At 42.0% G+C, this 11,764-nt stretch overlaps 2 protein-coding genes across 4 annotated transcripts in view; one reads left to right on the plus strand and one right to left on the minus strand.

The window, feature by feature from the left end:
* phlpp2 (PH domain and leucine rich repeat protein phosphatase 2) overlaps positions 1-4,680 on the plus strand; it is a 45,269-nt gene extending 40,589 nt beyond the window's left edge. The window contains exon 19 of the mRNA XM_031569511.2: positions 294-4,680. Within this exon, the coding sequence (XP_031425371.1) occupies positions 294-1,598 (1,305 nt within the window). The 3' untranslated portion in view covers positions 1,599-4,680. The remainder of the gene's footprint in view (positions 1-293) is intronic.
* Positions 4,681-7,690: 3,010 nt separating this feature from the next.
* Positions 7,691-11,728, minus strand: marveld3 (MARVEL domain containing 3). 3 transcript variants are annotated; one of them, XM_031569515.2, is made up of 4 exons: positions 10,908-11,728; positions 10,010-10,303; positions 9,809-9,900; positions 7,691-9,655 (listed from the first exon to the last, which is right to left on the minus strand). In XM_031569515.2, the coding sequence occupies exons 2-4, from the start codon at positions 10,276-10,278 to the stop codon at positions 9,045-9,047; spliced, it is 972 nt and encodes a 323-aa protein (XP_031425375.1). In that variant the 5' UTR covers positions 10,279-10,303; positions 10,908-11,728; the 3' UTR covers positions 7,691-9,044. The 3 variants fall into 3 exon arrangements, with proteins under 3 accessions (XP_031425375.1, XP_031425374.1, XP_031425373.1); XM_031569514.2 differs by having other exon boundaries at positions 10,010-10,340; XM_031569513.2 differs by lacking the exon at positions 10,908-11,728 and adding an exon at positions 10,771-10,859 and having other exon boundaries at positions 10,010-10,340.
* Positions 11,729-11,764: the final 36 nt, after the last annotated feature.

An 11,764-nucleotide genomic window follows, 5' to 3' on the forward strand; every position in this document is an offset into this window, starting at 1 on the left:
ATGCTTGTTCTTGTTGTTGTTGTTTCAGCGAATATCTGTCCATTCTGTGTGTTCAAGCAAAAAAGTTTGTACATAATCCTGGCTCTGCAAATAGGAAATAAATAAATACACTATTCCAGGCAATCAACATGTTGCTTCAGGAGCACAGAAAGGAGGGGTGTAATTTGAATATTAACATTCACAAGAATCATGGAATCGCACCTTTAAACTCTTGAAGTAAGACTATGACTATGAAGTCATGACATGACAGTGTTCTGATCCCTGCAGTGAACTTTGTCCCCTTGGTGTTGCAGGACAATAAAGTGAGTGGTGTGACGTGCTGCTCCCGTCTGCTCGGCTGTTCCTACCTGTCTCCGTGGGTGCTTCCCAAGCCCTGGGTACGCACCGAGCCCTTGTGCTCACAGGACGAGTTCCTGATCCTAGGCAACCGGGCGCTCTTTCAGAAGGTGTCCTACCAGGAGGCGGTCAGCACCGTGCAGGCAGTCCGAGACCCCCGCGCTGCCGCCAAAAAGCTTTGCACGCTAGCACAGAGCTACGGTTGCCGGGACAACGTTGGGGCAGTGGTGGTTGCGCTGCACATTGGGGAGGACAGCTGCACCTGTGAGCCACCGCTTACCACCACCATTGCGCCAGCCCCTGAGGGTAAAGGGCCAGTGCCCACCCCATTGCAAGCTCCCATCCCCATCTCAGTGCCCCCTACAGGTGACCCTGCCACCCCTTCCTCCAGCAGTGGCATCGCCTCTGAGTTCAGCAGCGAGGCCTCAGCCTCGGAGGTTGGCAGTGAAGCGGGGTCCACAGCCTCTGATGAGCACCCGTCCAACCCTGCAGCTCGCCCTGAGCGTCGTTGCAGCCTGCACCCAACCGCGATCACGAGTGCAACAGTGAACACAGGAGGACCAGGAGGACCAGGAGGAGGCCCGGGACCTGGGGGAGCCCGTCCTGCCTTGTTCCAGCGCCAGCCATCTTGCGCCACGTTCTCAAGCAACCAGTCTGACAACGGGCTGGACAGCGATGATGAGGCCCCCTTAGAGGGTGTCATCTCCAACGGCAGTAAGCTGGAGGTGGAGGTAGACATCCACTGCTGTGCCTTCCAGATCCGGACTGGAGCCCCAGAGAGCCCCAATGAGAAAGACTCCCGAAATTCCAACTACCCCAATGGGAAGGTGAGGCGTCAGAACAGTGTGGTGGTGTCAACCACCAATGGATGCCTGTTGGCTGTCTGCGGCAGGGAGATCACCGACCTGAAGAAGTCGCCCTCCACCTCGAGCCTCTTTGGCAAGAAGCTCTCCAACGGCTCGGTAGTGGTTCCTGAGGATAGCCACAATCTCATCGAGGTAGCCTTGGAGGCTCCCAAGAAGAAGTCTGGTTACTTTGCAGCTCCTGCACAACAGGACCCAGAGGACCAGTTAGTGGTGCCTCCTAGTCTAGAGCAGGACGTTCGGGAGCAGCTGAGGATCCAGAGCCAGGTGGTTCCAGGGCCTCCAGCTCCTTCTACACCCCTTTCTGCCAGAGACCCAGGCTGGGACCACCCTCAGACGACAGTCCCTGGACTCCCTGTCACTACCCTCCAGCAAGAGGTCTACGACACAGCCCTGTAACGGCTCTGGTGTTGGGGCATCTCTCTGAGGCAGCGCCATACCAAGACGAAAGGCAAGGCCCTTAATGGTACCTGTGGGATATTCCAGTTCCTATGTCCATTCAGCCCTGTCATTGTGTGTGGAGGCCCAACTGTGCTCACCCGATAGCATGCCATCTGCCTGGGGCGCTAGATGGTAGTCTATCCGTGGAAGCCTAGCAGGGGGATAGTCTTATGGACTGGTCAGGCAAGGAGTATCAGGACCAATGAAACGAGGTCTTAAAAATAAGGTTCATCCCCATAGCATGAGCTGGAATACCTCATATGTACAACGGTGTTGATCTCGTATGCTAATTTAGCCCTTTATATTATGATCGCACTCAAGGCAGGCTTTGATCTCTAGCCTTATCATCCTAGAAAGCCTCCTCGCTAGAAAGATTCAAGGGCCATCCTACAACCAAAAGGTGAAAAAAAGTGCCTACTGTAAATGTCCTGGCTCTGGGGGACTACTTTGGCTCTGTCAGTATTGACATCGGTCGGAGGAATTCACTGGACCACCATAACAGCTTCTCTCCTTCTCCTCTCTCTGTCTGTTTGTCTGTCTGTCTGTCTGTCTCTCTGTCTGTCCAACCCTGAGTCATCCCACTGCACTGTGGAAGGCCTTGAACCTGGAGCGATCTGCCAAATTGTCTGCTGCAGTTGACACCAGATGGAAGAAGGCAGTTCTGAAGCGAGGGCTACCTGCTTGTTTGATTTCTTTCTTAAAGACACTTTTCAGTGGATTTAAATAGCGTTTGTCAGACAGTTTCTCACTGTCTGCTTTGAGCTCAAGACTGTGGGTACAGCCTTCCGTTAGAGCCATGGTGATCATAACAAAATATGCCAGGCCTTTCTCCTGACATCCATTGCGGAGCTGTCTTCTGTCATACACAGGGAGAATATTTCACAAAGAGTGCATCACTTTCAAGCTGGCCTGGGTGAACAGAAAAAAATAACAACTCCTAACTACTTAGACTACCCAAGGCAGGCCAGAGTAGGAAGGGGGGAGTGAGTGGACTGATTGCAGGAAGTGCTTCACTCACATTCCCACAATATGAAATAACAAAGTGGAGTAATTGAAGATCCAGACATCAGTCAACGCATCATGATATACAACAGAAATGACCTTTGCTGCTCGGAAGACTTTTCAACTTGACTACTTGAAGTTATAAGTGTGCCATTTGCTAAAGAGCAAAAGAGTAATGCCAACAAAGATGGGTATTAAAACTTCACTCCATATAGACTAAGTTTGGTCTGGCTCTCTGATGAAACAGTGCATTACTGTTTTGAGGAGTAAACTGGGATATTTCCTCTCTTTAAATTAAATTGTCCAACACAAGCATACAATAATTAGCCTGGTTTATAAAATGAGGTGACATGGTTTTTGATATGCCGGTGTAAGAAAAGAAGTGACACATAGTATAATGTATAATGTAATGTCTTTTGTCTGTGACTGTGCCTGAGTGTGTGTGGTTCCTCTACCTAGACCATCCATTTCAGAAAAGTGCTATATGTATTTCCTTTGACAGATACTATAATGTGTCTGCCTGGCAGTTCTCTTCTCAGTTTAAAGGACCAGGTGGGGATAAATTGGAAAAGTACTGTGAGTGATGTACTGGCTTACAGTGGCTATTCACCACTGTGTGCATATCTGTTATGGTTTCATTTTTCTCATGTTCTCTCGCTGACAAAAAAAGGCCGATTTCAGACTTGGCAGCACCATTGCTTTGACAAGGTGAAACACCTCATTTAGCTTTGGGTTGAAGGGACATCTGGTGGTGAGACTTGAGAAGGGCACCTTCTGCTCTTCCTTCTACCACTAGTCATGATCGTCGCTGTTCTTCCACTGGTTTGCTTCCCCTTGGTTAGCCAGGCTTGCATTATAATTCACATAGAAAATGGAACATCTCGGTTTATGTTTTCCAGGTATGAAGGGTGCAAGACTTTCATCTGTAGTATACAGAAATCCTATGTCAAGTTTCCTGAAGCTAAACTCTTCATTGAGAGAATACGTGTACATCAATAAATGTGCTGTCTGAAAATGCGGTTTATCTGAGGGCTTGGAATGAAAGCTATCCTATTAGCTGGACCTATGTGGCTTGCGAGTATGGAGCTAATGATGTTGCTGAGGTTATCATGTGCTTATCAGGTGCTGATATTATCATTTGTTTAACTTTTTTGTTAATGCAATAGAGTTACATTCCATAGAGATGGCAAAATGGCATTTAATTATAAGAATTCTTATAGGAAATGTCAAGAAATGATATAGACAAAACAGAAATATATGTATTTATGGTACTTTATATAAATGCACCACATTGATTGGTACAAGTGCACCAGATTAATTTGTACAAGCTGCAATTGGATTGTTAGTTTTTGCCAAGTTAATTGAAATTTTCTTTTTCTGTAGTTCTGGAAAGAACACTGAAGCTCCTTGGACTGTAGGCCTATGTCTCCCTGGTCAAGGATAAGAAAGGATACTTTATACCCCTTATACACAGTTCCCTCTGTAGAGTAGTGTGAGTTGTTGTACCATTTAAACACTGGATGAAGGCTTTAATGGTTTTTAGTTTGAATTCACAGCACTGAAGCTGTGTGGGTGTGAATTCTTCACCAAATGCTGTAATCTGACTATGCTATATCATAGTATATCATATCATGAATAGTGCGGAATAGCCTGATAGACACTAATGTTCAGGAGTTTGTTCACATTTCTAGGTTTAGAGCTGCAGCCTTATACCCATTTGTCCAAATTGGGCTTAGCAGTACTTTGATGTTGTTCAGCAATTTTCAGTATTTTTTTCATGTATGTGCCAAAATATCTAAACACTCACACAGAAACACAATCCTACCACTCAAACTTTTATATTTTAACCCTTTGTGGGGGACATGGATTGGTGAGTCTGTGTCTTTACAATGGAGTTGTAGACCATACTACATTACCCACAAGGGCCAAAAGGCATGTGGACCTAGTGGCCCCTGTCCAAGGGATGGGTATATAGGTGTGTGTGTGTGTGTGTGTGTGTGTGTGTGTGTGTGTGTGTGTGTGTGTGTGTGTGTGTGTGTGTGTGTGTGTGTGTGTGTGTGTGTGTGTGTGTGTGTGTGTGTGTGTGTGTGTGTGTGTGTGTGTGTGTGTGTGTGTGAGAGAGAGAGGAGTGTTTTTGGAGGAAGTATTTCAAGGCTTTGTAAAAGGTACTGTGAATGCGAACCAGTAGCCCATAGTTGGATAAGGATAAGCCCTCCCCAGAGCTGTCCTTTACAGCTAATGAGGAGCCAAGTGCTTCATTTTATCGCCTTTTCCCTTAGTGCATTGTTTTACTCTCTGCCTGGTTTGGTTGAGGCCAAAATATGAAGCACAGTTGAAAGTCAGTATTATTTTATGGTGAGGGGACCTATATTCTTGAACACTACTGTGTCTGAGAATTTCCCTTGAAGATTATGGATCTGCATACGTTTGAAATGCACAGCATCCCTTTAAAACCTCATCATTTAGTCTTATCATTGACACTTATGGACCTCTTTGTGAACATACACAGTTCATATCATAAGAGTAGAGAGACTGCTTTTTCAACACACAGAACAACTACATCTGTGTAAAGATATATGTTTCTCAGATCATTAATCAGTTTGAGGATGTGTATTCAATCATTTGTTTGAAAGGATCTTACACTGTCAAAGCACTTTGTATATAGTTGAAAGAAATCTATATAGATCTTAATATATTTGAGTTTGATATGATATATTAGCTATTTGTTAAAATGCACAGGAACTCATAGGTCTTGAGTTGTGGTTGTTGTGGCCTGTGTTGGTCAAACACATTCAATCTTCTCTAAGAGAAAGTAGATTACTGAAGAATATACAGTATATATTAAGTAAATGTGGCAAACAAGATGACACCCATGTGATTCACGTTTGTCCTTCACACGTGTCCGTCAACTCCGAGTTCAATGGTTCCTTTTTGCATCGCCCAAGTGGAAGGCCAAGGCTTTTTGACTTGCGTAACAGCGCCAACAGATAGGCCTACCACTTGTAATGAGTGCTAGAAAGCCAGACTGAAAGCCTGTTCGACTTCTGATAGTGAATAACCTCACCTCACCGGCCTGGAGCGCACACACATAACACTATAGATGCACACTCTGGTCCTCTGAATCCACATGAATCCACATGAATCCACATTCAGCCATGTTTGGGCTCAAGACAAGGACCAGTTTGCCAAAACAGACAGTACCTTAGAGCAGGAGTCTTAACATCATACACAAATGATCTTTCCTACTTCAGTAGAGGAGCATCTGTCCTTTGGCTTTTCTCTTTATGCAGGCAGTGGTGAATGGACATGAACCACCCACCTCTCTTTGAGAGAACCTGGTGGCAAAGAGGAGAATATTCACAAGTGTGAGATGCACAACTATTCTAGAGACATGAGGATGATCAACATTGCTCCTTAACTTGATATATGCAACGTACTCGAGGCTTCTATTCGTGCTTGTGTGTACATACTGAAGAGGCTAGCCTTTGAGTGGCCTGCTAACAGGAAGATTTTTTTTCTGTATTCATTAAAAATGAAGAGAGACTGAGCACTCCCTAACTGTGTGTGTATGTGTGTGTGTGTGTGTGTGTGAATTGTGAACTTCTGTGTTATGCCGTTGTCAACCTTCTGTTCACTCTCCTTGAAATGTGTTCCTTTCTTTTATAGCATAGTCGCTGTTGGTGCGTGAGCTGCTTGCCTCCGTGTTTGGCCCTAGATTGCCAGTTTGGCCAAGAGTTGTTCATGCCAGTGCTTCAGGTCCATTTTATGTCTATGTGCTGTTCTATGTGCTCTTGCAGCCAAATATTCATCACATTATGTTACTCAAAACAGTGAACTTGTAGCCACATACGATGGGCAACTTTATGTTTACAGTCAGACTCTCTTTCTTTCCCATTAACTGAACCAAAATGTTTACTCATACAAGAGCTACGTGAAGATTAGGTGTGGTGTTGTTTAAGGGAAGTACATTCATGGAGAGTAAAAATGTCATTGTGGAAGGTACACAGGGTACTGTTAATTAATAAGAACCAATAATGAGTGGCAGAATATTCCCTTTAATTTTTGAGAAAATAGAACTACTGAACAAGAACTAAGTACCATAAAACTATGAAATGAAAGTGGAAGATTTTAGTGTAAAATGTTTGTGTGTGCTTGGTGGCAGGTTTTCATTAAGATATTACAATAACATTTTATTTACCCTTACCCTAAAGCTCTTAAGAAGTCCATTTATTAGTATTCTAGCCACGCAGAAGAGGGTTACTTTGTCCCGTCCTACAAGGGGATAAAATGAATTGACAGTGAGCGAGTGTACTCAAATAGTCAAATGTGTTTGCTTGTGTGTATATACCATATGTGTGTTTGGGCTGTGTTTTTGAATGAAATTAACTGTAAAGTTATGTCCAATGCAAAAAAACATGTTCCATTGTTTGTCATAACTGTATGACTTATTTGCATATATTTATGGTTAAATCTTGATAAGACAAGAACAGGAGATGTTCCAATTGCTTTCCATGTGACCAAAGTTTGATCTCACCTTCATTTCTGTATATTCTTTTTTTCTAGAGATGCTTGAATATTTTCTCTCAATGCCAAGAAGCTGAGGTTTATTTTTGTACTTCATTGTTTCATGCAAATTTATAGGTCCTCCAGTACAAATATAGAAATGTAGGAACTCTGTGGTGTATTGTCACCCATCAAGATAATATCTTTTGTTTAAGAAACTAATTATTAATGTATTTAATGTCTGAAGCATGCCCAATATAAATTAATACACATAATATGAAATATATATGAAAATGTGATTACTTTGTACAGATAATAACATTTATGTTTATGAGGCATCGTTTTGGAACATATGATATTTTTATGTTTATATTTTAGCATGCAGATAACTGCGCAATTCATTTAAGTTCTGTTCAATTTTGATGCGATTAGGTTTAGAAAAGAATTTGTTGTTTTATGATTTAGTCAAAGGACTTAAATGAGAGCACTTTTGCTGTTTGTCTGGTCGAATCATACTCCTGTGGAATTTGAGAGTGGGTGATGGTCCTTTATTTCTTTTTGGGAGATGCTGCTATGAATAGTTTTGAGCAGAAAAGCTGTATTTTTAATTAACTTTTCAGCGAAGTAGCAATAAAAATTTATACTGTGAAATTCCATTGTCCACATTACTTTCTACAGACCAGAAGTCATCATATGAATATGAAGACATCAATTAGAATAGAACACGTTTGTGCTCATGGTTTTATTTGTTTACCTTGATGTTCACAGTAATTGACTCCTATAACTGAATGTGATAGCTGTATAATATTTATCATTTAGAAAAATATGCAAGTGGGTGTTATACGTGTGAGCATGTGTGTGTGTGTGTGTATATATATATATATACACACACGTGTGTATATATATATAACAAATCTGGGTGTCAAAGGCATTATTCAGATTTTTAACATCTTCTAGGTAACTAGTTTATATAGTGTCTTCAAATGTTGACAGTATATGGTCATGTGTTGTGTGATGTTGCTGTTTGCAAGGCAGGTCTGTTGACTTTTAGCTGGTTAGTTCAATTACTATAGTTTTAGATTAAAATGCCTTACTGTTGCGTTATCTTCACAAGACGAAGATTGCGGTGCTGTTGCACATAAACAAAGCAAGTTCATACCTTGCTCTCCACTTCAAAAGAGGACAAACTAGTTAGGTGAGATTTCCCGACGAAACTGATCGAGTGTCATTGAATGTGTATTAGGTTCTAGTTTTGTGAACAAAAGGTGCCTGTTCAGAACACTAGATTATTTGTGTTCACCCCCAAAGAAAAATGTAGGTCTTTTGGTATGCTCTGGTTATATCTGTGGGTGCAAAGACAATGGTAAAAATATGTAGAGAAATTAGTATTTATTAAAATGGCTCATGTATACATTATAAATGAAAAACTTAAAAACACATCTAAATACCGTAGATTTTCATACACTGTCTGGTGAAAATGGCTGTATATGACTATACAGCTTTTATACAAAAGGTAAAGACAACTACAGATTTTTAAATGATACTGTAACTACACATGGTAATCTGTAGATAAACAGAATGTAAAAGTGTCCATCCAAAAGAAGTTACAAATGGCAAGAAGATCCAGGTGCCCTTTTTCTCTGTTTCAGCACTTAAATGTAAAAAAAATCTGACTACTCAGTTTTTTAGTGCAAATAGTGTATCCTGCGCTGTAGTGCTTAGATATGAAATTCCAATGATGTGTTCTGTAGTAAAATGTATTTTCTGTCCATTTTCAGTAACAAATAACCAGTAACAGATCTGTCTCACTTTTGTGTCCAGAGGGGAAATTTGTTCTCAGAGCATCCTGAACCCCTGAATACCTCTACTCCGAACAAAAAAGCCTGCGGAAGACTCTTTCTACAAATGCTCATTCTCCAGCTCTCTCTGCTTCTTGCGCTCTCTGACTGCCCTGAAAGCCTTAATAGCCAGCACTGCAGCAAAGGGGAAAAGAAAGATCCCCAGCACCCCAAATAGACCTCCTGCAATATCTGCCCCATGGAAGGAGCACTGGAAGCCTTGATGACCTTTACTCTTGTACAGTTCCTCCCTCTCCTTACAAATGGGGTGGTTGTAGGTCTCTTGAAGTTTAATGAAGTAGAATGCCACTGCAGGGATATAGCCTAAACCAATCAGGCCATTCAGAATGGCTTCCACCAGTAATGTCAATGGCCAACGGAATGGCACACGAAAGATCCCCAAAAACAGCATGGCGCAAGCATAACCCATCAGTGCCCCTCCACATGCCATGCTGAAGATGTATGGAGGCAGCTTGAGCTGATAGAATTGTTTGTCAAGTTGCTTCACCCGGTCGGCCTCTGCACCGGTGAAAGCGTTGGCACCTCCAAAGTAGTATGCATACACGCCTCCAAGGCTGGCCAGGTCACGGTACTGCCCAGCTGTGCTGTGAGAAACTCCAGCACAGATAATGATCAACATGTTGAGAAATGCCTCCATTGCCTGGCAAATTCCTGAATGGACAAGACAATCACACATAACTAACAATATACAACCATAATGTTGATCTGTTCTTGGTACAATAACTCAGTATCACACCTAAAAGAGTCTTGAAACTAAATGTTTCAAAAATGCTCTAATCAATATTTCAACTAAAGAATACCTGCCTCTTCCTGTGCCCAAATATCTCAGATTGTAAAGTGCCTCCCGACGTTGTGGGTCATTCTGGTTGTAAGAGGACACAGGACTTTCTGTGTACCTAAAATAAAGAACAGAGAATTACACAAGATCATATACACATCCAATATAGCCTATAATTCAACAGAATTCAGAGATGCAGCAGCAATTTGTAAGATTAATTATCTTACTGTCTTCTATGACCTTGGTGTTGATGAGAGTCATAGTTAGTCCTGTCCGGGTGAGTGTAGGCATCCCTCTCTTTTTCAGAATAATTCCTCTCTGTGTTACTCCTGCCATTGCTGTGGTTCCTCTCTTCTCTATATTCTGTCCTATTTCTCCTCTCATAATAGTTCTCAGTTTGACTCTCATCTTCTCTTGTGTAGTTCGAAGACTGCTCCCGTTCTCTGCTTTTATGCCGGGGATCATCCCTTTGGCGATACCTGTCCGACTCCGGCATTGTGGCAAACAGGGTTTTCTGCACACTTAAAATGATAGACAAACGCACCTGTTCAAGTAAGACTGAGAGAGAAATCAAATGTTTTTCAAATGAGTTACTATGCAAAAAAAGTGACTAGTCACTAGGTGAAAAAGTAGATGACTAGAGCAGAGCCAAACAAACCAAAACATTGATCCTCCACTATTCTGTGTGTGATCTGAATTTAGGGTGTTTTGTTAAATCCAATCAAACAGGCCTTGTGCCTGTTTCATAACCATCTTTTTAGCAGGCTCACCAGCATTAGGCTCTAGTGTATGCTACTGAAAACGTCATAGGCTACAGCCTAAAGAAACACGAACACTTATGTCCTGTCTCTAAAAAAGGCCTACATCTCGTCTGAGTAAGTCTTCCCTTGATATAATATAAATTATATATATGACAGTTTCACACGGGATTTTGGTTAACACGGAAATAACAACAACGTGCTAGATATTTTCTTCCTACGGAGATTACCTTTTCGGTTAATTCTAGGCCAGAATACATCAAAGTGACAAAACTGAACAACCATAAAACACACAAAACAGTGTCTCACGTTACTTTGTTTTCTTGTAGGCCTACTAAAGGTTAATCCAGAATATAGTAACATTTACCTTTTAAGGCGATGTGTTGAATGATCCTCCAGCCTACCTGGCCAGTTTTGAATTAAGACCGCCCCATTCTCGTCATAGTTTTGTCGCCTCTGAATGCGAGGTGGTATGGTTGTGCAGTTTATACAGTCAGTGGTGCATTCTAATGAGGCTTGTATTTTACTGGGATAGTAGCCTAGTATATCTGCAGTTGTATGTAATTGTTTGACATACGATAAATACGATAAACCAGATATTGTATAGGCTACACCAACTTTAAAATGTATCGTTAGCCTAGGCTATAATAGGCCTAGGCCTAAGTGAGGTTACTTTGTGGATTGGACCTACTTCACTTAACCATCCTAACATCTGAAATAGTTGCGTTGAAGAGCTATTTCTGTACTGTCTTTGACTCCTTTATATCTATAACTAATAAAATCAAGTCGATGTAACTATATTGCCTATTAAATCAGAAAGAAAGGGCCCTCTCTGAACAGATGCAGCGCAGGCCACCAATAGGCATATGCCATGTCATTTTTTATACAGTGTGTCACCCACTTGTGCCCCAAGAGGCGTTCTACCAAGGACTTTCATATCTGACTCCGGTACAGATGCGTTCCTCTCTAATCCTTCTATTTCCACATTATGACTTTGCCCTCCACTTTCAGCCAGGAAACAAAATCGGGATAAAGGCTGCAAAAACGACAACAGTATCTGTGTTGCCATGTTCTTCTTAGACGTTATTATGTTTACGCGGTGTATTAAATGTTAGTGTGGGACTGATGAGGATAATTTATTCCGTTATGATGTGAAACTCTTGACAGGACTGTGTGCTGTGTTAACAGCCACCACACTAGCTTAAACTTGTGCGTCAATTTTCA

Source organism: Clupea harengus, chromosome 6 (assembly GCF_900700415.2).
Source record: "Clupea harengus chromosome 6, Ch_v2.0.2, whole genome shotgun sequence".
In the NCBI taxonomy this organism is placed as follows: domain Eukaryota; kingdom Metazoa; phylum Chordata; class Actinopteri; order Clupeiformes; family Clupeidae; genus Clupea; species Clupea harengus.